General features: G+C 46.7%; 1 protein-coding gene across 1 annotated transcript in view; it reads right to left on the minus strand.

Moving 5' to 3' along the window:
• Nucleotides 1-23794, minus strand: part of LOC138516891 (tachylectin-2-like) — a 164025-nt gene extending 140231 nt beyond the window's left edge. Inside the window, exon 1 of the mRNA XM_069632345.1 lies at nucleotides 23678-23794. Coding sequence (XP_069488446.1) covers nucleotides 23678-23690 — 13 coding nt within the window. The 5' untranslated portion in view covers nucleotides 23691-23794. The remainder of the gene's footprint in view (nucleotides 1-23677) is intronic.
• Nucleotides 23795-24422: the final 628 nt, after the last annotated feature.

A 24422-nucleotide genomic window follows, 5' to 3' on the forward strand; every position in this document is an offset into this window, starting at 1 on the left:
ACAAAACTAATCTCACAAACGCATCCTCCCTCTATAAAAAAGAAATAATCCTTTAAATATAGGAAGCCTACAATGTAAGAATAAACAATGCAAGCTCCAGTACTAAAGAACTCTTCACCATCTTGAAGGAGCTAGAAAACCCCAATCCATCGACGGACACGTCCGTGAAAGACCAATTATGGTGCACAAGCATTCAAGATGCCCTTGCGAACAAAATCACTGGCCTGCAAACGAAAATTGAAAACAAAAGACTACAACTCTCCAGTAGTAACCCCCCTACCCCTAGCTCACCCACCACCACTAACACTAACCACGGCTTCACCTTCAAAAAGGTAACCATACTAGAAGTGCAAAAAATCATAACCTCTCTCAAACCGTCAAACTGCAAAGGGGACAGTTGCCCCGCACAGATTATAAAAGATGCAGCAAGAGACCTCTCCCCATTCATCTCCAAGCTAATAAACCTATCATTCTCCACTAACTTAGAACCTAACAATTTGAAACAGTCATGGGTCCTCCCTCTTCTAAAAAAAACAGACCCTTGACCCAGCCATTCCTACTAATTACAGGCCTATCACCACCGTTCCCTTTCTGTTAAAAATCCTTGACAGAGTTGCTTACCTGCAAATTCAGAATTACTTAGAGTCCAACCAACTACTTGGATTGCGTCAATCTGGCTTTCGACCTCAACATGGAACAGAAACTGCCCTTGTTGATCTCAAAAGTCAGATTGATGACATTAAAGATAAGGGTAAGGCGGCCATCCTACTCCTCCTAGATCTCCCAGCAGCCTTCGACCTGGTCGACCATAAAATACTCTGTAACCACCTCTCCTCTGCTGCCCATTTCTCCTCCTCTGCTGTCCCGTGGATACAATCCTTCTTGGCCAACAGAACCAGGAGGGTCTTTTCCTCTGTGGCAGCAGCAGACCCCATCCCCTGTGGTGTCCCACAGGGCTCTTGTGTTTCCCCCACCCTATTCAATGTCTTCACAAAGCCTCTCTTTGATAAACTGGATCGTCTGGGTGTCACCTAGACAAACTACGCGGATGACACCCAGATACTCCTCACCATCTCCGGCAATTATAATGATGATGTCACTAGGATCAATGAAATCTTCTCCGTCATTCAGGCCTGGATGGCCACACATGGCCTCTGCCTGAATGACGAGAAGACTGAACTGCTCCTTGTCGGTTCACCCAACAATTTACAAAAACTGAGCCCCGACTACTCCAATATCATCATCGATGGCAACACCATCCCTGTGGCAAAAAATGTGAAAACACTCAGCTTTTATCTTGATGCCAATATTAACCTCACTAAACAAGTCAACTCGACGGCCTCAGCCACCGCCTATACAGGGAAAATATTTAGAGCTTGCAGACCCTTTCTTTCCACTAATAGCTGCCTTAAGCTAGCTAGAGCTCTCATACAATCTAAGCTAGACTATTGTAACAGCCTCTACCTAGGTGTCAACCAATCTATAATCAATAAACTCCAGGTTCTTCAAAACAATGCGCTACGAGCAGCACTTAACATCCCTAGGCGGGAGCATATTTCCGCCACCAGAATCACATGCAAATGGCTCTCCATTCAACAAAAAATTGATTTAAAGACTCTCGGCCTCACTTACAAAGCCCTCAACCACCTAGCCCCTCCCTCCCTTACTAACAAATTCACCATGAAACCGTCCATCAGAACCACTAGATCCTCCAACACTTTATGCCTCACGGTGCCAAGTTATCTCTAAAAGAGCCGGAGGCTCGAGCTTTACAGTCCTCGGCTCCCAACTCTGGAACACCCTGGCCCTGAACATCAAATTGTCCAATTCCTTCCAGTCTTTCAGGAAACTTGCCATTGGGTGGCTACTGACAAAAAGCCAACCTTAAGCTAGACCTAGCCATAATCTGTATATATTGTACATGCCTTACCTAGGTCTTTATTGTATGCATTTACTACCATTGTCTGTATATACTGGATATAACCTTTGCTAATGTACCACTGCTAATTACCATGTACTGTGCCTTGTAACCTGTCCTAAGCGCCCTTTTACTCCCGGGTCCGGAGCACTATATAAATAAAATAAACAAACAAACAAAACAAAAATACACACTCTTAGTTTATAATCAGCAAACACCCATTGGGGATGTCACACATACACTTCCTACACCCTCAGGTGACTTTAGTAGCTAGGACACTGTGGACATTGATATATTACTGTTGGTATTTAGAATAGTACTGAGATGAATGTCAAAGAAAAGGTTATTAGAACAAACAAGAGATCACAAATATTCTTAAGCAGGCAAATACTTTAGGACCTCTCCATAGGAGTCATTCAGTGAAACAGGCGAAGTCAAAGTCAATGGGCAAACGTCTATGTGAGCTGAAGCACTTCTTGCAGGTAAGTAAGAAAAGTCTTTGCACAATGTTTTAGAAGTCTTTGAAGAAAATGAAGAATCAATGTAGGGCCACAAGCTGTTAAGACTTGTGAGTAGTAGACGATGCAAGCAGCTCTACAGTGAGAGGTAAATTCTCTCAGACTTTACAGTACCTTAAGTTAGAAGAAAAATGCAGCAGGTGACTTTTGTTCCTGTGCAGCTCTGCTGATCCTAGTGTTCCTGGGCCTCAGTTGTGGGGACAAGAGTGAAGGCTTCTGGGGACTCCTGCACTGCAATGGGACGGTCACTGACAGTAACTGACAATCTTCAAACAAGTGACACTTCAGAGTTTCAGCTCCTCGCGTCTACTGCAAATAGCACCACCGCGGTTCCTGGCTGTCGAGATGGGCTTTCCTTTCATGTGGGGTCAGCACTGTGTTGAGGTGGCTCAGGCTCGGTCAGTCCTGCTTCCTGGGAGTCCGGAGGATCTTCCTGGAGCTCTTGGTCAGCTTAAATGCAACGCACACTAACTGGTGTTCCTCTCCCTGGCTCTACGGTTCCAACAGTAACTGCAGTGGAAGTGCAACCAGCTTCGAGAGGATGTCCAGGTGGCTTACTTGATTGGTCCCACCAACTCAGGGAGAAGTTGTCCTTTCAGGGGCTTATCTGTCGACACAGATTTGGAGTTTCAGCACAGCAGCAGGGCTTCACCAGGCAAACCAACGGTCCAGGAGTTGCAGCAGGCGTTTCTTCCAAGTTCTTCTTCGGATTTCTTCGTCCAGTGGTCGACTGCCTTCCAAGCCAAAAAGCCTCACCATTCATTCCAGCATAGCTGTTGGTCACTCCGCAGAGTGGCTGTCCTTGCCGGACAGCCAGCCGGCCAATCACCTAAGAGTGCATTCCTGTCCTCTAGGAGATTAAGAACAGGGAGTTTCAGGCAACCCCCGCACTCTCTGCCCCACCAGACATCCTGGAGCCAGAGACGGGCTTCACTCGTGAATCCCGTCAAAGACAAAATGAACAAAGGGGCCAAACCTGGTTTGGCACACACAGTAAATCTCAAGAAGGACCTTTCCACAAAGAAATAGCGAAAAAAGAAGACTGGGCCATTTTGACAAAAATGGCACCCAAGGGTGCTTTATGCTGCTGAGAACGCAGCCCGTGGTAAATGCACACCACAGTAGTAAAGAGTAAACCACTGCCACCAGCCATTCATCGAGGAAAGGGTAACATAAAAATGTTACATGAGAAACTAGTTAAAGGGGATACCAAGTAACCCCTCCAGCACCCTATTGGAAGATAGTTTGTGCTGGGTCTAGAAAGTTACAAATGCTAGTAAAGTCAATTTCACTTTACTGCTCTTGGAAACAGTAGTTTATCCAAGAGAAGGCATTTAAACCTTTGGGAAATCTGAAAGACTTGCCTGTGTCACTGCCCTAAAGGTGCTGTGTGACACAATGCAAAAAGATGCCTATGGAGTTTGTCAGACTCCAAAAACCAAAAGAAACAGAGCAAAAATCACATTAGAATACATGAGAGAGTGAGAAAACGGATCTCAATCTCTCCAAGTAAAAGTGAAAAAGTCCTAGAGTCCAGCAGAAGAGCAAGGGGTCTCTAAGTTAGAGAGGAATTAGCAAATTTCTGAGAATTCTCCTGTTAGGCCGACTTACATGCAGTACCCTTTGGGAACACTACACACAATTAAGACTACAAGTGACAGTACAATTTCACCTTTGGTACAAGCCTGTACTACACAGTTATAGTGGTAGCAGTAGCGGAGCAGCCAGACTTATCTCAAGAGTAAGTGAGCAGTGCAAGTGTTTACACAAGGGACAGCAATTACTATGGTTCAGGCAAACACTGACTCAAGGTTTCTAAGTAAAAGAATATATATTTATTTACTCTACAGTTGTATAACATTTTACTATTATAAGCAAGATAAAGAATCACAGTCAAAATACATCACACCACTTCCCTTAAACTCTAGACAAGTTAGGCTCACAAAATGAAGTGGGAGCAAAATGGCACTCTAGCAATTTAAAAGGGAGGGAAAGAAAGTTATAAGAAAATAGGCAAACCAACAGGTAAGTAAGCAGGGCAACTGAACAGGAGTCACTACAAGGGTAAAATCAGATAGAAAAGGCTTAGGGCCAATGTCAATGATTCAAAAGTCTTTTGCTCAAGATAACAGGTTCAATGTAGATCGCGGTAAAGTTCGTGGCACAGACTCTGGACAAAGGTGGTCAGTAGAAAGTTTAGGTAAAAGAGGAGAGCAGGACAAGCCCACTTTCACCGCGGCTGAGCGAAACGCACAACTTGATTTGCACAGTACCTTAAAACGGAGATTCGGACCTGCAGCAGGGCTTCACCGGGCAGTTCAGTCGTGGTAGGGGTCCTCTTCTTCCAGTTCCTCGTTGGTTGTTTCATTCCAGTGGCGACTCTGCTCTTCCAGACCCGGAGACCGGCTTTTTATGCAGTTTTCCCCCATTCATACAGCCTGGTTGTCAATCACACAGCAGGGTGGCTGGCCTGGCAAGGCCAGTCCCCTTAGCCAATCAGACAAGAGTGCGACTTGGGTTGCCAAGACAACCCATGGCAGGGGTCCAAAGATCCCTCCGTCACATCCTGCCCCTCTAGACTATCAGGCGCCTTAAGAAGGGCTTCTGTGCAGAAGCCCGCGAAAAGACAGCGAACAAAGGAATCATCCCCGGTTTGGCGCGTAGAGTAAAACACGAGAAAGACTTTAACAAAAAGAAATGCTGAATAAACCCAGCCGGAACCAAAATAAAATATATTTCGTCAAGCGTGTTTATGTTCGAGGCTACTATAATTAGCCTAAAACAATACCACGTTTATATAATATAATCGCGGTGGAAAAGTTTGAGTAGATACCACTGCCACCAGCCAAGTCTTAAGGGAGCGAAACAAGGCTCCAAGAGGCACAGACAAAAAGGGATAAGAGTTAACCCTTTCCAGTACTCCATGTAAGATGGGGTGTACTGGGTCTGTAATTTAAAGTGACTATATAAAGTTAATGGCAACTTTACCTGTTCCTGGCGGACAGTAGTCAGCCCCAGAAAAATGGAGTCAGAGGGAAGTCTCAAAGACAACCCTGTGTCACTGCACTGAAGGTGCTGTGTAACACACACACACACAAAAGTGGTGCACTAGGTGAGGCTCTTGTGCACAAGATGAAACAAACAGTAAAAATACACACAGCAAAACTCATGTAAGAGTGAGAAAAAGGCTCACACTCTTACCAGGTGAAAAAAATAAACCCCAGAAACCCAGCAAAGCTGCTGAGGGACTCTTTAGGTAAGGGGAATCAGCCATTTATTGAGAATTCTCCCTAACACTAACTTATTGTACTTCTGCTGCCTACTCGTTGCCGAGTATCTGCTACAGACTACGGACCTCATTATTCCTGTCGTTTGGTTCCTTTTTCTGCCCGCTCACTGCCAATTACCTGCTACGGAATTACAGATTGCCTCATCCTGAAGTTGTGTATTTCTGTTGCCCGCACACTGCCAACCCATTTCTGAAACACAGTCTGCTTTCAGATTTCTTCCCGATTCCAAAGGGAGCCTTCAGTGCACCAAACTAGGAGACGCTCTGCTGGTTATACGTGCACCAACCTGGCAGTTAGAGCACCCTTGTGCCGCCCAGGAATTCAGGTCCCACTAACACCACTAACTTCCTTCACTTGCTTTCGTTTTTCCTTTGCTCCCATCCTGGATTACATGGGACTTCCTTTGACTCCGGCCTTCCTCTCCCGCAGATAGGTAAGAGTATCCACTCCTGACACCTCATTTTCTGAATCTGTTTTAGTGTAGTTCCTTACTATTTCCCCTGTTCCCTTTTATAGTGGCCATTCTACTAAAAACTACCTACACCAACAGACAGTTGCTGGGACCTGCGCCCCAAGACAGAAAGGTATGTTCTAATACACTCCTCTGGTTTTTCTTGCCTGCTTCCAGTATTCCGTTTATTTCAAGCTGGCGTACACCAGATGGTATTGGTTCTTCTACTTGCTCCTTCATTTAATTAACCCCCCTGTTATTGCTATAGGACTAATAGAGGGGTGCATTAATAGAAAGGTCTTTCTCTTGTGAGGAGACGCTGCTGCCCGGTGATCGGATCCGTTGGTAGTTCAACAGGAAGCAGTCCGGAGCCCGAGCCGCTAGTGAGTCATAACATAGTGTAAACGTTTATGTAACAATCCCTTATAACTGAACGATCACTTGACTTGGTTCATTGCCGGTGCAAGCCACTACTATAGAAGCAGTTGAACTGTCATTGTTATGTTATGTTATGTTAGGACCATTTTTAGCGTACACTAGCACCCAAAGGGTTCTTGGTGCGAAGACTGAGGACAGAACAGAACGCTACAGTGACACTAGAATAGCAACGTTTTCAGGGCTTTCCTGAATTCCTGAATTGGAAATGATTTGCCATGGCTCGAAGGCCAGAGGGCCGCCCATTCCAAGTCTACTGGCAGCATATGAAAAAGCCTGCCCTCCTACACGAACCCGGTGCATCTTGGTACAGCCACTAAGTTAGCATCTCCTGAGCGCAGTGGTCTGCCAGGGACATAGGGCAGAACTTGTCCAGCAGATACTCAGGTTCATGTTTGAAAAAGGCACGATGTACTAAACACAGAGCCTTGAATGTAATCCTCTGTGCCACTGGAAGCCAGAGGAGTGCCCGGAGTAGCTTCATAAGGAGACGTGGTGGCCACCCCGGCCGCCAAGTTATACAAAAACTGTAGGCAGTGCACCAGCCCAAGAGGTTGCGCCAGATAAAGTGCATTACAATAGTCAAGCAGACAAGTAATCAGGGAGGACACCAATAAAGGCCGCAAATGTTCAGACAAAAAAGGCAAGACACAGCGCAGAACCCTAAGAAAGAAATTACCCGTCTTACAGACCACACTAACCTGCAGTGACATTGATAGATCAGATGATAATAGGACCCCTAGATTCTTAACCACCTTCACCGGCGTGGGACAATCACCCAAAGTAGAATGCCAGAAGGAACCTGACCATTCAGCAGCAACCAGAGAAGAACACACAACCAAGACTTTGGTCTTGTCCCCATTCAGCGTCAGCCAATTCTCACTCATCCAATTTCCTACAGCCGAAAGACAGTCCTGAAATTCGAGGGACACTGTACCTGGATCCTGATCCAAACAGACAAGGATATTAGTGTCGTCGGCATAAGAATAACAGCGGAAACCATAGGAACGGATGAGGCGAATCAGAGGCGGACTATAAATATTGAAAACGCATAGGGGACAAGACCGATCCCTGGGGAACCCCACAGGATAGAACCCAAAAAGAGGAAAGAAAAGGAGGTCAAGAAATAGAACCAGTGAGAAAAGATACAAAGCAGCTCAGGGTAGGCCCCGAGAGGCCCGCTGCCTGTAGGCGAGATAACAGGACGGCGTGGTTGACTGTGTCAAATGCAGCTGACGGATCTAATAATATCAGGGCTCCCACACCGCCCTGATCAACTAACATAGTAAGGTCATCGACCACAGACACTACGACACTCTCAGTGCCCGACTGAAAGGGGTCAAAAAATGAAGATGACTCAAGAAAAGAAGAAAGCATGGGGGCTATTAGAGACTGCATTAGCTTCATAGAGAAGCAGTGAGATAGGATGGAAATTAGTCAACACCGTGAGGGTTTTTTTAGGAGCGGGTTCACCGTAGCCTGTTTTAGCTCCCAGCCGTCCTGGCACGAGGAGCTTACTGCCTCCACGACCCAAGGAATCATATCCGGTAGAATCTTTTTTTAAATGGCCAGATGAACTGTGTCAGAATGGGCAGCCGACTTCAAGCACTCTACAGCCTGAAGAATTTCAGCAGCCCTGAAAACTGAATCCATCCGCTACTCTCATCCATCCGCTACTCTCAGTGGGTAAACTATCTCCCACAGTGGTAGTAGCAGTCACCTGTTCATTCCCCGAGATGTTGGCGCGAATATCAGCTACTTCAGTATTAAAGAATTCAGATAGCAAGTCACACCAGGTGAGAGAGGGACGTGCTGAGGAAGAGAATGGTAAAGCCGAGGAAAAAGATTTAATCATGGAAAAAAGCTCCTTCAATTGACTAAGAGCAGATTCCACCTTACAGGTGAAGTATGCTTATTTAGCCAAGATAACATCCTGATGGTAAACTCTTTAAGGGCAACAAAAGGAGGCATTCTCGGCTGCACCATTTGCACAGCGCCACATACGCTCCCACCTGCCTCCCCAGCAGACAGGTAGCTTTCAGAGCCTCAGTGAACCAAGGCTCAGAAGGGTGTCTCTTTAAGAGGAGCCATATAATTCGCAACATCCAATAGGATGTCAGACAATATGGAAAAATACATATTGCCATCTGCCTTACACCGAGACACGATTTCAGAGGACAGCCTATGGAGGTCTACTGTCTAGTTGTGCCTCCAGGATACCACCTTCGACCGCTCAGAGGGCCACAAAATATTAAAAGAAATTAGACTGTGATCAGTCTTTAGTACATGTTTCCTCTGCACCTCTGAGATACTAAAACCTGAGGCAAAGATTTGATCGAGAATACCACCTCGACTATGTGTAGGATCATTAACAAATTGAACAAGTTCTAAGTCTAACATAGCCCAACGTAATTGAGACAGATCCAGTGACATGGGGTTGTTAAATCGAAAATTAAAATCACCTAAAATCATAAGATTTACAAACTTAGCTTGGAGAGCTGCAACCAAGTCCAGGAACGGGTGTAAAAATGAGGCAGAAGGACCAGGCTGCCGATACACAATGAGAAAGCGCCAAGAATGGGAGGCCGAAAATGTAAAATGCACCAAAAGTGCTTCCATACGCACCATATGGGTCAAAGGAATCATGGAAATCAACAGAGACGACTTAAAAATAACTGAAACCCCACTCCCAAGGTGCTCAGAAACCCAGTCAAAATGGATGATACTATATTGATCAGGAAGGGCGTGAGAAAAAGAAGGAGACGATGCCTCAGTTAAGCAGGTCTCGGCCACAAAGACCAAGTCAGGTTGAGTGTCCAACAGGACCTTGTACAAAGACAGGGCATGGGAGACCATAGAGCGAGCATTAATCACGAAGGCCACCAAATCTCCATTGCTTTGGCTTTTGGCCGCTACAACGGACGGGATACATGTAGACATACCTGTCAGAAGAATCTGATGTGCCGGGCATAAGGCAAACAGCATATCCCCGATTATACCTCAAGGGTACAGCCCCTCCCTTGCACCCGTCCGTGACCCATACAGGCTTAACTTTGGCCCTAAGTAGGTGTTAGGAAAGATTTCATAATTGTATGTAATTTTCCCTCCATGTGTCAACCCCCAAACTTTTTGCTGCTGTTTTAATTTTGCCAGAGAAGCACAGCCTTCAGCTGCACTCCTCTGGGCTTTTGCTCACTTTTAATGGGGAAACAGACATGCCCTTAAAACAGTCAGTACTGGGAGACGTTTCCCTTAGTCCTTTCCTCATGTTGCAACATTTGTGCAACATGTAACAAGTGTGCAATGTAACTTACTTTACCACACCCTTGGGTCTCTAGTCGTTCCAAAGGCCCTAGAAACACTCGCTGGACTTTTTATGAACTGTGCAGATGTGTCATGAACAGGACTGGTGGCAGCTATTGTTTTCATGTATTTTTAACCCTTTCTTGCCATTGTAACCGCAATTACTGCGTTTGGCACGAATAGGTGGCCTAGCTCCAAAATGGCCATGCCACGAGGTTCTTTGTCCTGTCTTTTGGCCATCTTGCCCCTTCACTTTCCCCAGGACGAGTTGACCCGGGTCAGTCCTTATTTGGGCATGCACTTTCCCGCGCAACCCAATGCTTTTGCGGGCTTCTCCATGTCTTGGGTGTGCGCCTCCAGGATGTGGGCTGGGATGTCTGTTCCCAATACACATCCTGGGTGCCAGAGAGTCTGGAGTGTCCTGAATGCCTGAGACCACTATGGTCCGTGATTGGTCCACGTATGGAGTGAGTGTTTGTGAGCAGATCTCCCATTGGGTCCTCTCCGTTTTGGCGCGAAGGGAACTTTGGATAAGAGGAAGCTGGAAACACCACTACCATGTCGATCTCCTGAGTTCACACGAACAAAGGATAAGGAGCCGAGTATCCTGCAACCAGAAGCCGAGTCGAGGAACCGCTGGAAGGTTTGGCACCCTGAGCCCGCTGTCGTCCTGTGGGACCCCTCTGCATCTGATCGTCCTAGAAGGTCTGCAAAGACGCTTCGACCCATTGGATTAGTGAGATCAACTATTCTCAGCACCTTCAACAAACCCTGCAAGTAAGCCTCTTCGGAAGTGTCCCTGGGCCAACCAGTGGGCTGACCAGCTTACACAGGACGTTTGCTCCGTTATCGCCGTGGTTTTGAGGAGGCCCTCGAAACTTGGTATACTGCTTGCTCTGTGTCCACAGCACCCTCACACCGAATTTCATACACTTGGCATTCCCAGGTCTGAAGTGAGAGGAGTGCGCCCGGACCGGAGTAAACGTGGTTACCGTGTTGCCCTGCTGTGGCAACGACCTGTGCAAGTTTGCTGCGTTGGTGACCCCCTTGACCCTGAAGCCTGCTGCAGTGGAATTGGGCTGATTCCTCCACCCGGAGTGGAGAAATTGCCACTGTCCCGTTTGGGAATCCCCGCTGTACCACGGAAACTACACGGTGTCGAGACGTCCTGATTGTCGCATTCAAACCTGCCAGTGAAGTGGACTGTACTGCCGAAGTCTGGGTCTGCCTGCGTCGGGGACCGGTGAGTAGTCCTTACCCCAACCGGAGGCCCCCAGCGCAGGAGCCCATTTTTACGCACAAAGTGGCCCCTGAGGGCCCCTTTCCTTTCCACAGCTATTGCAAAATAGCGACTGTATCCCGCACTCTTAACCTCTTAAGTGGAGGTCCTGCTGCAATAGTGGGAACTTGTTCTTCATCGCCGCATCCACCTTCTTGAGCCGCTAGAGACCCTTGAAGAGACCCTATTTTGTCCATTGGCATAAGCGCTTGCATGTACTATTGAGCATAAGGCTCCTCTCTTCGTAGGGCTTGGACTGCCTCTTAGTTAGGTTTATTCTTGATGTTGAACTGGGTCTAACTGTAACGCTCACCTGATTCTCGCAGAGGCGCCGGTCTTGACTGGGCGACTACCGTATCTTCAAAGGTGATGTGTAGCACCCGGTTGGCTCTTTGGGCTGGACCTCTGTGCACTGTATGCATGACGTGTAGAGTAAGATGTCTGCAGATAGAAAATATGGGGTTAATGAACTGGGGTTGTTGGGGTGTCCCTATCTCTTTCCTCTTCTCCTCTCCTGTAGACCCCAAAGGTTAACGCTCTCACCTTAGGTAAGTGAATGCCGAGCTCTCCATCTGCCTCGGGGCAGGGTGCTGTAGCCAGTTTCTTCACTGGATAGGTAGCGCAGGCCTCTTGACTTCAGAGGACTGCTGTCCGTCGTTTACTGCACGAACGGTAAGTTTCGAGTCATTCAAATGTCTTTTTAAAGTCTTTAGTAATGATGTCTCTTGTTTTGCAGGGTTCCGGCGATGGCGGATGACGGGCTGAAGTGAGTTGAAGATAGAGCCCGTGTGATGAATAGAAGCGCCTGGAAGCACGTGAGTAAGCGCTTGTTGCCTGCTTCACGATGCGCTCTAACTGTCTTTTTATTTTGCAGGTACGAGTTCGGAGCGGCTGCAGGGTGCCGGAATACCCACTGGATTAGATGTGGAAAGGAGTAATGGCACGTGAGTATTAAAGTTCCCCAATGTCTTTAAACGCACCTTGTTTTGTCTTTCAGATGCGGATGCAGCGCCGAAGGCCTCCGGAGCGTGCGAAGAGTTGGTAAGCTTTTGTCTTTCAGATGCCGGAATGCAGTATGAAGACCTCCGGAGCGCACGAAGAGTAGGTAAGCCTTTGCCTTTCCGATGCCGGAATGCTAACCTGTTCTTTCTTGTCTTTATAGGTGTTGCTGAAGACTGGATTCAGGATGGTAAGCCTTTGCCTTTCAGATGCCGGAATGCTAACCTGTTCTTTCTTGTCTTTATAGGTGTTGCTGAAGACTGGATTCAGGATGGTAAGCCTTTTTCCTTAGGCCCAGGACTGGATGCAGAAGACACGATGAGCGTCCTGCTGCAGAGGGTGCAGAATAACGCAAAGCAAGATTCATCCACCGGGTGTGGTTTAAATAGCCTCCTGTAGTGCTTAGGTGTCTCCTTCCACAGCCACGCCTAAGTAAGAAAAGAGTTCCTGGTAAGAAAAGAGTTCCTGCCTTCCAGAAGAGTTCCAGTGTTCTAAATCTAGGGAGTGGCTCCAGCCCCACCCAACAGGAAAAGTAGTTCCAAACAGAAGAGGATCAGAGGCTCAACTGGCAGGCAAGTAAGCAGCATGGTCTGCTGCAGGTAAGTCCACCCAAGCATTATGAGCCCGGCGCTTCCAGCGCTGGGACTGGGCATATTTATGAGCCTGGTGCCACTGGCGCCAGGACTGGGTCCAAAAGGTCCCAATTGGGACTGGTTGGCACTCGGAACCTGGGTTATGGATCTGCTTCCAAGGGAGTTGGGAAAACCCTGACCTTTTGGAAGCAGAGGTCATGACAGTACCCCCCCTCAAGGCCCCTCCCAAACCGCGCTTCTCCGGGGGTTTTGGCTTGTCAGGAAATGTTCGGTGAAATCTTTTGATTAGGCGAGGAGCGTGGACATATTCAGCAGGTTCCCAGGATCTCTCTTGGGGGCCGTAGCCTTTCCAGTCAATTAGGTAGAATAGTTTAGATTTGGAGATCTTGGAGTCCAGAATGCTTTTGACTTCAAACTCGAGTTCTCCATCCACTAGGATAGGTTTTGGAGATTTGGTTAGTCGGGTTTGAGGTTGCACGGGTTTTAATAGAGAGACGTGGAAGACCGGATGTATCTTCATGTGCGGGGGCAAGTCCAACTTGACCGCTACTGGGTTTACTATGGTAGTGATGGAATAGGGACCAAGGTATCTTGGGTTGAATGTGCGTGGCCCTTTTAGAGATAGATATTTGGTGGATAACCAGACTTGATCCCCTACTTGATAGTGAGGGGCTTCCTTCCGATGTTGATCTGCTCCTTTCTTGTATTGTTCTTTAGCCCTTTGAAGGTGAGAAACAGCTTCCTTAAAGGCTTGGGTGATTGTAGAATGCAGGTAGTCTACTGCTGGTGTTTCAAGATCTTGGAGGGGATCCAACTCCGAGGTTCGAGGGTGACTGCCGTACAAAAGAAAAAACGGGGTTTTCCCAGTTCCCGAGTGGACAGAGTTATTGTAGGCATACTCGGCTATCCAAAGGATATCTTTCCAAGTTTTTTCAGTTTGTTGCAGCATGCAGCGTAAATACTGTTCCAGAGTTTGATTGGTCCTCTCGGTTTGTCCGTCGGTCTGAGGGTGGTGACTGGTCGATAGTCTCACATCAATTTGAGCCGACCGACAGCAACTTCGCCAAAAATGAGAAATAAATTGACTACCTCGATCCGAAATTAGAACCGAAGGAAAACCGTGCAGTCGGACGATGTTTTCGAGAAATTCTCGGGCCAGAGTTGCTGCTGTTGGCAAGCCTTTGAGCGGAATGAAATGCGCCATCTTGGAGAATAAGTCCACGATTACTAGAATCGTATTGTATCCGGAGCATGGAGGTAGATCGGTGATGAAGTCCATAGAAAGCGTATGCCAAGGGCGAGGTGGGATGTCAATAGGGCGTAAGAGGCCTGCTGGTCTTTCGTTTTGACTCTTGTTTTGGGCGCATACTCCACAGGACATTATAAAGTCTCTGATATCTTTTTTCCAAGACGGCCACCAGAAGTAGCGCTTGATCTTTTCTGAGGTCTTGGCTATACCGGGATGACCTTCCATTAAAGAGTCGTGATAACAAGAGATTACTTTTTTCTGTAAATCTGTGCTGGGTAGGTATAATCGTTCTTGGAAATACAATAAGTTGTCCTTTACTGCAAAGTCCTTTCCCTGCAGATGCCAATTCTGTATATCTGCTGGAGTTACAAGTTGCCTGGCTTTATCCTTAACTTCCTCTATGGATTCTGTGGCGATTACACCCAGAATTCTTTGTTCGGGAATGATTGGTACAGGTTTAGGGTTGATCAAGTGTTCTTCCACTCCCATCCGAGAAAGGGCATCGGCTTTACCGTTCTTTGTACCTGGTCGATAGGTAATTATGAAGTCAAACTCGGCAAAGAATAATGCCCAACGGAGTTGTCTAGAGGATTGGGCTTTTGCGGTTTTCAAATATTGCAGGTTTCGGTGATCCGTAATCACAGTAACGGTGTGTCGGGCCCCCAGCAGATAATGCCGCCAAGCCTTAAAGGCAGACTTGATAGCCAGAAGTTCCTTGTCAGTAATCGTGTAATTGACTTCAGGAGGCGAGAATTTGCGGGACCAAAATGCCACGGGATGCAACTGATTGGTTACCGGGTCCTTTTGTGATAGAACTGCCCCCATGGCAAGGCTTGAAGCATCAGTTTCCACGATGTAGGGGAGTTCGGGGCGAGGGTGTTTTAAGATTGGTGCAGAGATAAATTTAGTCTTCAAATCCTGGAAAGCTTGTTCCGCCTCGGTAGACCATTCAAAACGTTTGTTTTTCTTTAACAAGGCAGTGATGGGCTGGACTATTCGAGAGAACTCGGGGATAAACCTGCGGTAAAAGTTAGCGAAGCCTAACATGCTTTGCACACCTTTTACGGAGGATGGTGATGGCCATTTGAGAACTGCATCGACCTTCTTTGAATCCATACGCACCCCGCCAGGTGATAATATGAATCCCAAGAATTCAACTTCAGTCACGTTGAAAACACATTTTTCCAACTTAGCGAAAAGTTTGTGTTGACGCAATCTTTCGAGGACCATTTTCACGTGTTTCCGATGTTCAGATTCCGATGAAGAATAAACGAGGATGTTGTCAATGTAAACAACAACACATACATCTATGAGCTCTCTGAGGACATCTTTCATAAAATATTGAAAGGCGGCCGGGGCATTGCAAAGTCCGAAGGGCATGACCTGATATTCAAATAGCCCATACTTGGTGCGGAAGGCCGTCTTCCATTCATCGCCCTCTTTTACTCGTACCAAGTGGTAAGCTCCTCTAAGATCCAGCTTTGTATTTATGCATGCTTTTCTGACTTGGTCCAGGAGTTCAGGGATCAAAGGTAACGGATATCTATTCTTAACGGTGATCTGGTTCAGGGAGCGATAATCAATACAAGTTCTAAGGTCTCCTTCCTTTTTTGGAACGAAGAACAAAGCTGAAGAAGCAGGGGACTTGGAAGGACGAATAAACCCATTTGCCAGGTATTGATCCAGGTATTGTCGAAGGTGAAGGTTCTCAGGCTCGGTGAGGGCATAAATTCTACTACAAGGAGGAGTAGATCCAGGTATCAGGTCTATCTGGCAGTCATAAGACCTATGAGGAGGTAGAGAGTTAGCCTGATCCTTCCGGAAAACATCTTGGTATTCGGGAGGTAACTGGGGAGTCTCTGAAGAAATTGCGGCCAGTGCAACACCAGGTGGAGGGTGACAAGTAGAGACACATTCTGGAAACTGGACCGTTCTTGCTCGCCAATCGATCAGAGGATTGTGTTTCTCTAACCAAGGTATTCCTAGAATAATCTGAAACTGACGGGCCTTGATCACATCGAACACGATCTTCTCATGGTGTCCATCTTGACTTACTAGCGTCACTTCTTGAGTGGTATGCGTTACTGGCCCGGAGGCTATCTCCGTACCATCCACCGTAGTAATGACGTCCTTTACAGCCTTGGGACAAAGAGTTAGATTCATCCTCAAAACCATTTCATGATCCACATAATTGCCGATGGCACCGCTGTCGACGTAAGCTTCAATTGCATGTAATCGATCCGGATTATCAGGGCTAATGAGGACCATAGGTATCACGAAATGCGAGGTCACGGAACTGGTTTTTACGCTCGGCAAGAGGACCTCTATTCTTGTCGGGCGAGGTCGTTTCCCTGCTCAGAGTTTGTAACTTTGGTAACTGCAGCTCCTACTGCCTTCTTGGCAGGTTTCACCTGACAGTCTCGAAGAAAGTGCCCTGAGTTTCCGCAATATAGGCATAATTGCAACTGTTTCCTCCTTTCCCGCTCCCGTTGTGTTAGAGGACCTTTCAGACCCCCTATTTGCATGGATTCCCCGGAGTCTACTCCTTTGGAAGGAGTTGGCGGTTTGGAAAATACTCGAGCATCAAACTTGGAACAATCGGCCTTCCTGTTCTGCAGCCTGTGATCTATTTAAACGACCAAGTCTATGTAATCCGAACAGTCTTGTGGGGGATTCACTACTTGGGCTAAAACGTCTTTGAGCTCTCCACGTAGACCTCTATAAAACAGCGTAATCCTTTTGTCCTCAGGCCATTGAGTTTCCACTATTAGTCTATTGAAAGATGCAATATAAGCCAAAAGGTCTTGATTACCCTGTCGCAACGAAAGAAGCTCATTGTCCAAGGCCTGTCCCTGTGAATGTCTTGCGAACAGTTTTTCCATACTAAGCTGAAAGGCTTGAAAATCATGGAGAACCGGGTCATCTTGATGAACTAGAGGGATCGACCAGTCTGCCGCATTGCCACTAAGGTACGAAAGTACAAAAGCTACTTTAGCTTGATCAGTTGGAAAGGCTGCTGGCCGGCATAAGAAGTGCAACCGGCACTGATTGATAAATACTGCAAACCTCTTTGGGTCACCAGAAAATCGCTCGGGCGGAGCCAGAGGTACATTCCCAGGTAGGTTGATCTGCACTGGATTCATAGAGGATGTTGAAGGAAGATTTGCCCCTGATGTGGGTAACGGGGTCTGTCCGGCTTGTGACTGTAGCACTTGTCTAGCAAGATTGTCTGTTCTCTCCTTGGAAATAATTAGTTCCCTTCTTAGAGCATTCGTTTCCTGACGAGTTGCATGCACTTCTGCCCTTAGTTCCCCAAGTAACCGGGCTAGGGGGTCAGTATCCGAGGTTTCCATAGCGCCTGGGCGAGAGTTTTGCGGTAGGCTTTGCGTTCTGTAACGCTCACCTGATTCTCGCAGAGGCGCCGGTCTTGACTGGGCGACTACCGTATCTTCAAAGGTGATGTGTAGCACCCGGTTGGCTCTTTGGGCTGGACCTCTGTGCACTGTATGCATGACGTGTAGAGTAAGATGTCTGCAGATAGAAAATATGGGGTGTCCCTATCTCTTTCCTCTTCTCCTCTCCTGTAGACCCCAAAGGTTAACGCTCTCACCTTAGGTAAGTGAATGCCGAGCTCTCCATCTGCCTCGGGGCAGGGTGCTGTAGCCAGTTTCTTCACTGGATAGGTAGCGCAGGCCTCTTGACTTCAGAGGACTGCTGTCCGTCGTTTACTGCACGAACGGTAAGTTTCGAGTCATTCAAATGTCTTTTTAAAGTCTTTAGTAATGATGTCTCTTGTTTTGCAGGGTTCCGGCGATGGCGGATGACGGGCTGAAGTGAGTTGAAGATGGAGCCCGTGTGATGAATAGAAGCGCCTGGAAGCACGTGAGTAAGCGCTTGTTGCCTGCTTCACGATGCGCTCTAACTGTCTTTTTATTTAGCAGGTACGAGTTCGGAGCGGCTGCAGGGTGCCGGAATACCCACTGGATTAGATGTGGAAAGGAGTAATGGCACGTGAGTATTAAAGTTCCCCAATGTCTTTAAACGCACCTTGTTTTGTCTTTCAGATGCGGATGCAGCGCCGAAGGCCTCCGGAGCGTGCGAAGAGTTGGTAAGCTTTTGTCTTTCAGATGCCGGAATGCAGTATGAAGACCTCCGGAGCGCACGAAGAGTAGGTAAGCCTTTGCCTTTCCGATGCCGGAATGCTAACCTGTTCTTTCTTGTCTTTATAGGTGTTGCTGAAGACTGGATTCAGGATGGTAAGCCTTTGCCTTTCAGATGCCGGAATGCTAACCTGTTCTTTCTTGTCTTTATAGGTGTTGCTGAAGACTGGATTCAGGATGGTAAGCCTTTTTCCTTAGGCCCAGGACTGGATGCAGAAGACACGATGAGCGTCCTGCTGCAGAGGGTGCAGAATAACGCAAAGCAAGATTCATCCACCGGGTGTGGTTTAAATAGCCTCCTGTAGTGCTTAGGTGTCTCCTTCCACAGCCACGCCTAAGTAAGAAAAGAGTTCCTGGTAAGAAAAGAGTTCCTGCCTTCCAGAAGAGTTCCAGTGTTCTAAATCTAGGGAGTGGCTCCAGCCCCACCCAACAGGAAAAGTAGTTCCAAACAGAAGAGGATCAGAGGCTCAACTGGCAGGCAAGTAAGCAGCATGGTCTGCTGCAGGTAAGTCCACCCAAGCATTATGAGCCCGGCGCTTCCAGCGCTGGGACTGGGCATATTTATGAGCCTGGTGCCACTGGCGCCAGGACTGGGTCCAAAAGGTCCCAATTGGGACTGGTTGGCACTCGGAACCTGGGTTATGGATCTGCTTCCAAGGGAGTTGGGAAAACCCTGACCTTTTGGAAGCAGAGATCATGACACTAACGATTACTTGCACTGCCTGTTTTCCTCCCCTTCTAGGTGGTTAACATATTTTGTGCTTTCTACTCCTTTAGACCCCTCTGGTCTTGTATATATATTGTATTTATTGTGATATATTGGTTTACTCTAGTGTTACTGTGATTTTTTGCTTTGGTCTACGTTACAAAGGCCTTGTAATAAATGTGTCTATATTTTTAATAGCACACCTGTCTGGAGTAATTTGTAAGTGTCCTTGCTATGTGTGCTCATTGAGGTCTTTCAGTCACCCTCACCCCTCTTGAGACTTAGTCTTGACCGCCTGCCATAGCTACCCTGATTGGTCTGGCTTGTCCAGAGGTTACCCTGTTCCAAGAAACTAGGTTGGCCTTCCGAACCTCTGCCCCTCCAGGTCAGAGTTCAGAAGTCCGTCTTAACAGTAGGCACGCCCGTTGCACTGTCTATGCATTGCTTTTATAGTTCCCATTGTTATAACGGGAGCCAGTCCGCTCCTCACCCTAAAAGGCAGTGAGGAAAGACTGCCCAGGTGGTGCGTTGGTGGATGAAAGGAAAGAAAGACTGCGATCACCAAGCACAAGCCTCGGGATGCAACTTGAGTGCAGGCAGCCTCTGCCACTAGCCGGCTACAAGGAGAGAAAGTGGCCCAAACAGATCCACAAACAACGGGAAACCAAAATAAGATTTAAAATGTATCCGCTACGAGTAGTGCAGCATGCGTGCATGAAGGATGTGCCCAGTCAAGCACATTAGCCCGGAGCCAATCTCCGGAGCGAATTAAAAGGAAATAAAACGCAATGCATATATAAAGCAAAATAATAAAACAAAGAAAAACAGGTCATTGGACCGTGCTTGTTGCTGGCGCTAGCCAATACTAGATAAGCTACTCCCTTTGAACTTACTAGTCCTAAAAAGTAACATTGGTGTGTAACTGTATCCATCTGGAAATAAGAAATTTACATATTTTGCAAGATAAACTTGTAACAGGTGTTGGTCGAATTAGGTGATTCTGTAACTGAATAACACTGTATATTCTTTTATTTTTTTATTTTATTGCATCAATTAGTTAGCAAAGGAAACTTTAAATGCTTTGTGAAGGTAAGAAAATAGAATTAAAAAAAAAAAAAAAAAACACATTTACATCAGTTATATATAGGGGAGAAAACAGTACAGCTAAGGTAGAATAACTAAATGTCCAGAATTGAAGAAATGTCTCTCACGAAATTCAACAAAGCCAAGGTCATAGATACTTTTTCTCCCCTTCTCAGGATTAACCACCTGTCCTGCAAGGTTAAAGTACTTAAATTTGAAAGGTGCGACCCCAACCATTTCTCTCAGGGCTTAGATAAGGTAACGCAGTTTATCACTAGATGCTGTAAGGTTTCAGCCTCTTGCCCACAACCGCGACACAGCAAACTGGGTTTTTCCTCTTTTTTGTTTCTTCTCCCTAGGACTTCTCTTGTGTGGAAAAGGTTTAGTCTGAATTTTAAGAACCACTGCCTTTCCGTATTTGAGGCAAATTTATCCAAGTACGGGTGAACGGTACCTCTGCAATAGTGCTCGTCCATACCTTGGGTTATTGATGGCAAAACACTAAGCCTGTCCAGGGTGGCTGTCCAATCCCAATCCAAGAGTTTCCTCTTTACCATAAGCGGATTTAACATAAGATTGTCTAGTTTTAGTGCTATGGTATTCAGAATTTCTAAGCAGATTAATTGCCACTTGGTTAGAACCGGAATCAGTTTTCTTTTGATTGCTTCATTAATTTCCACAAATCCGCTTCTTTCCTGTGGATGCAGACATTTGCCAAGGAGTGTCAAGGATTTCCAGACCGTGGATATGTAAAGGGAGGATAGGCCCAGTTCCTTACGCACACTTTCCATTGGAATTGATGTCGGTAAGCCCAATACTCTTTTCCAGAATAGGCCCTCCAACAGTTTCCAAACATCTAAATTGATGAAGAAATTCGCCTCCGCCGCGTAAGTGAGAATTGGCACAACTTTCAGTTTGTAGAAATCTATCAGAGGACGAAGGGAAAAGGAACAATATCGTCGCTTAATTAACAATGCTTGTGAAGCTAAATTCGTAACTTTACTTCTAAGCCTGACGATACCTGGACCATCTTGGATGCTGTTGTTTAAGGTTACTCCAAGGTATACCATGGTCGAGACCACTGGTACCTCTTCCCCGGATATTCTGACCAATAGGATCTGCTACCCTTGAATTACTTATGGTATTCTAAAAGTAACTAACTGTGGTTTTACTCCCCAAGAATAGCTGAATGTCATCCTAAATGTGTTCTAGGTTTGACTCATCTCTACTGCTGATTGTAATCTAATTAAGTTTATACTTTGGGTAGTATCCTATAAGTATGTAGTTGGTTTTTATAATTGTGTTTATATGATAATATAGTACTTCCAAAGATTTATCTTGGCCTACTTGTATTTAAATAAACCATTTATTTTAACAATAGTGTTTCTTTGGACCATATGTATACTACAATTTCTTTGTACCAAGCTACAGCCCTATTTCCCTCCTAAAATAAGCCTGGCTGCTCTGTCTCTGCTACCAAATGTTCTCAGGTGGTACAACCTTATACTAAGAGTGGAGGTTTGTACTGTCTCAGATATGGTCATGAAGCCCTTAGTTGGAAATTAGGAAAACTGACTAACACTTACGGTTACTTTTAGTTATCTTTAGTGAATTTTAACTTCATTATTGTGGGTTGGTAAAGAATCTTTTTGGAACTTTAAAGCATCTTTTAAACTATGTTTTTCTGTGAAACGTGTACAAACCGAGTGAACACGTTAATGAGGCGAAATGCCCCGAGGTGGCGGGCCCACCCCGTGGGTAACGCCCGGCCCTCAAGTTAAGGGCCAGAGCGAAGGAGCAAGCGAGGATAGCTCAAGGGCAACACGTTCGTCTTGGAAGCAAGACAACACAGTGCAACACAGGTTCGAACCCCGATTCTGCGCTTAGAAACCACTCATTGGTATTAAGCGCTTCATAAAGAACAATTATAATTAGCCACTGGGTGGGCCCAGCCACGGAAGGGCAGATCATTGAATTGTTTAAAAAATTAAAAAATACAACAGAAAGGATTTTCTCTCAGTGAACGGGATGGCATGCCTCACGGCATCCCGTTCGACAAAATACTACACCAACAAGGCAGCCATGGAATTGGAAGGCAGGGCTCTGAATGAAGTCCCTCTTCCATGTCCATGGTGGCCAGACTTGGACGGGAGGTGACAGGAGCGCGGCTGGGAAAAAACCCCCACAAAAAAACAGGGTTGGTGGGGGTTCCACCATCAGGCGGCCTGGAACGTTCCGAGCTCCCCGATTGGCTCGTGCCCCCACCCAGGGTGCTAATGAAGCCTACAGCACATTATAATTATTTACTCAATTTCCCAGGCCTGCTTTATACATAGGGAATAAGGGTCACTTTCTACCAGTTCAAGTTGCATGATGTTTTTAGCTGTGCCTTTTGATCCTGTGCAGTGGTGTCAGAGCAACTGTCCCCTGGCTGGGACTTCTGCAATAGACACTTTTTTGGGGGGCGCTCTGTAGGAGCTCTCAAGGTTCCCGTGTCGAGGGGCGAGAAGGCCAGCCAGTGCTGTTTTTTTCCTACTCGCTTTCTGAGAGTTGCACTTTCTTCTTATCCATTTGAAATTTAGGGAAACTAGAAACCTCGGAATTCTAAGCAAAAACAGGAGGGCCTAGACTTCCCAGGGTATGGCCAGGGGAAACGGGAGCGCTGATCTTTGATGTGTTAAAAGTACTGTGCTGTGACTAACGATATTGACACAATACGCTTTAAACAGCACTATTTGCTACGAGTTACCGAAAATGTCCCTCGAGGTTCTACTCAAATAGTTCTCGGCAAAGGGTAGTGAAAAACGATTTGCAATTGCAGGCCCCTCCTTAATGCGTGCCTGGTCCCATGGTCTACCTCTGTCTGACCCTGACTGTTGCTATGTGCATGTCAAAGGCATGTCGTAAACCTCTAGGCTGAGTGCCGCATATCTAACAAGCCATGCTGGGCGTCTACTTCAGCATGAGAAGTAGCCCTGTGCTGTAGGATATTGCCAGCATGGGCTGCTTGCTGCACATGTATGATCGCTGTAACCTGGCTCCACAATGTAACTAATATTGTGCTCCAATTTCAATATGACTCAGATTTTAATTACAATAATAATATTGACACGGCACGTGCACACATGACACACGTGTGTGCGATCGGTGGGCACACATATAATAGCGCGAGGAGCGGTTGTCCAAACGCATGTAAGAAAGGGTGGGGGCTTCTGCATGGGAGTGGAGGGCGTGGGGCAGAGGGAGCAGGAGATTGCAGCCTGTAAACTAACATTCATTTAGAAAATGACAAACACGGTCTGTAATGGCATTTAACAATTCTTGACAGCTAGGCTGGCTGGGGGGCCCGGGCACGGGTGTAGGGGTGGAGTGCATTGGCAAGTGAAAAGCAGTTAAATACTCGGTGTGGCTTGCCTTTTTAGCTGTCTGTTTTTTTTTAATCTCCCATGCGAGGGGAAGCAGTGGAAAAGAGAACCCCCTATTCTTCAGGGTGACCACGGAAAGCGGGCGTCCTGTTTGGGGGCGCCCTTGAGCGAGTGAAAAGTTTCACTTTGCATTAACAACAACAAACACGCAAAATGGTAAGAAAAGCGCTATAAGATCGTGCTCTTCTTTTCCCGGCTTTGGAAATGTTGGGGCACGAGAGAGGACACGATCGTGTCATATCAAAAAAAGTGGGTTCCAGGGGTTTACCTGAGCAGGACATGGCGGAGCTGGCGATATGTGGCGTCCCCTCCTCCTCCTCTCTTCAGCTTCCTTCTCGGAAAAGTGAAATGCTCATTTTTAAGGAGCAGACAGAAGCAGCCGAGGCCAGAGTTGCATCACAGCCTGTGCGGTTCCCTATTCCACTCAGACCTTTCTATGTTTAGTTTAGGCTATTAGGTGGCACTGGAAGCAGTGCCTATAAACTGAAAACAATGTCCTAGGAAATAAAGATAGAGAGCTGGCATGTGAGGAGGGAAACACAGCCTCTGGGTGTTTGGTTATTAACCCCTGCAGCCGTCCATTTGCCTTTACTCCCAATTATCTTTGCGCATGCACACAATGTTTTTATCCCCCATGAATTGGCATGACACAAGATTTCAATTGGCAAAATTGGCCGCAGTTTTATTTCCATAACAACAGAAGTATTTGTACACAATAGTGACCTCATTCTGTACGTGTGGCGCTTGCTTGCCGGATTTCCTTTGCTTCCCCCTATACTTGGTATAGTAGGCCCCCAACTCCCCCGACCCATTGTACCTGTTCCTATCCTGCCCGTGCAGGGGTCCGTGGGTGGGGAGAGCGCCGTTTGTTTTGGGGGGGAAGCTGAGCCTTATTTGTTCCTACCAGACGCCCCCGCCGTTTAGGCCCCCAAGAGGCGCTGGTCCAGAAGAGCGAAGACCCATTCCGTTTCCTTCTGGCTCGTCCGGAGTCTATCATTTGTGCTTGGTTGCCC

The sequence above is a fragment of the Ambystoma mexicanum genome, chromosome 6q (genome assembly GCF_040938575.1).
Source record: "Ambystoma mexicanum isolate Mex_15411 chromosome 6q, UKY_AmexF1_1, whole genome shotgun sequence".
Classification (NCBI taxonomy): Eukaryota; Metazoa; Chordata; class Amphibia; order Caudata; family Ambystomatidae; genus Ambystoma; species Ambystoma mexicanum.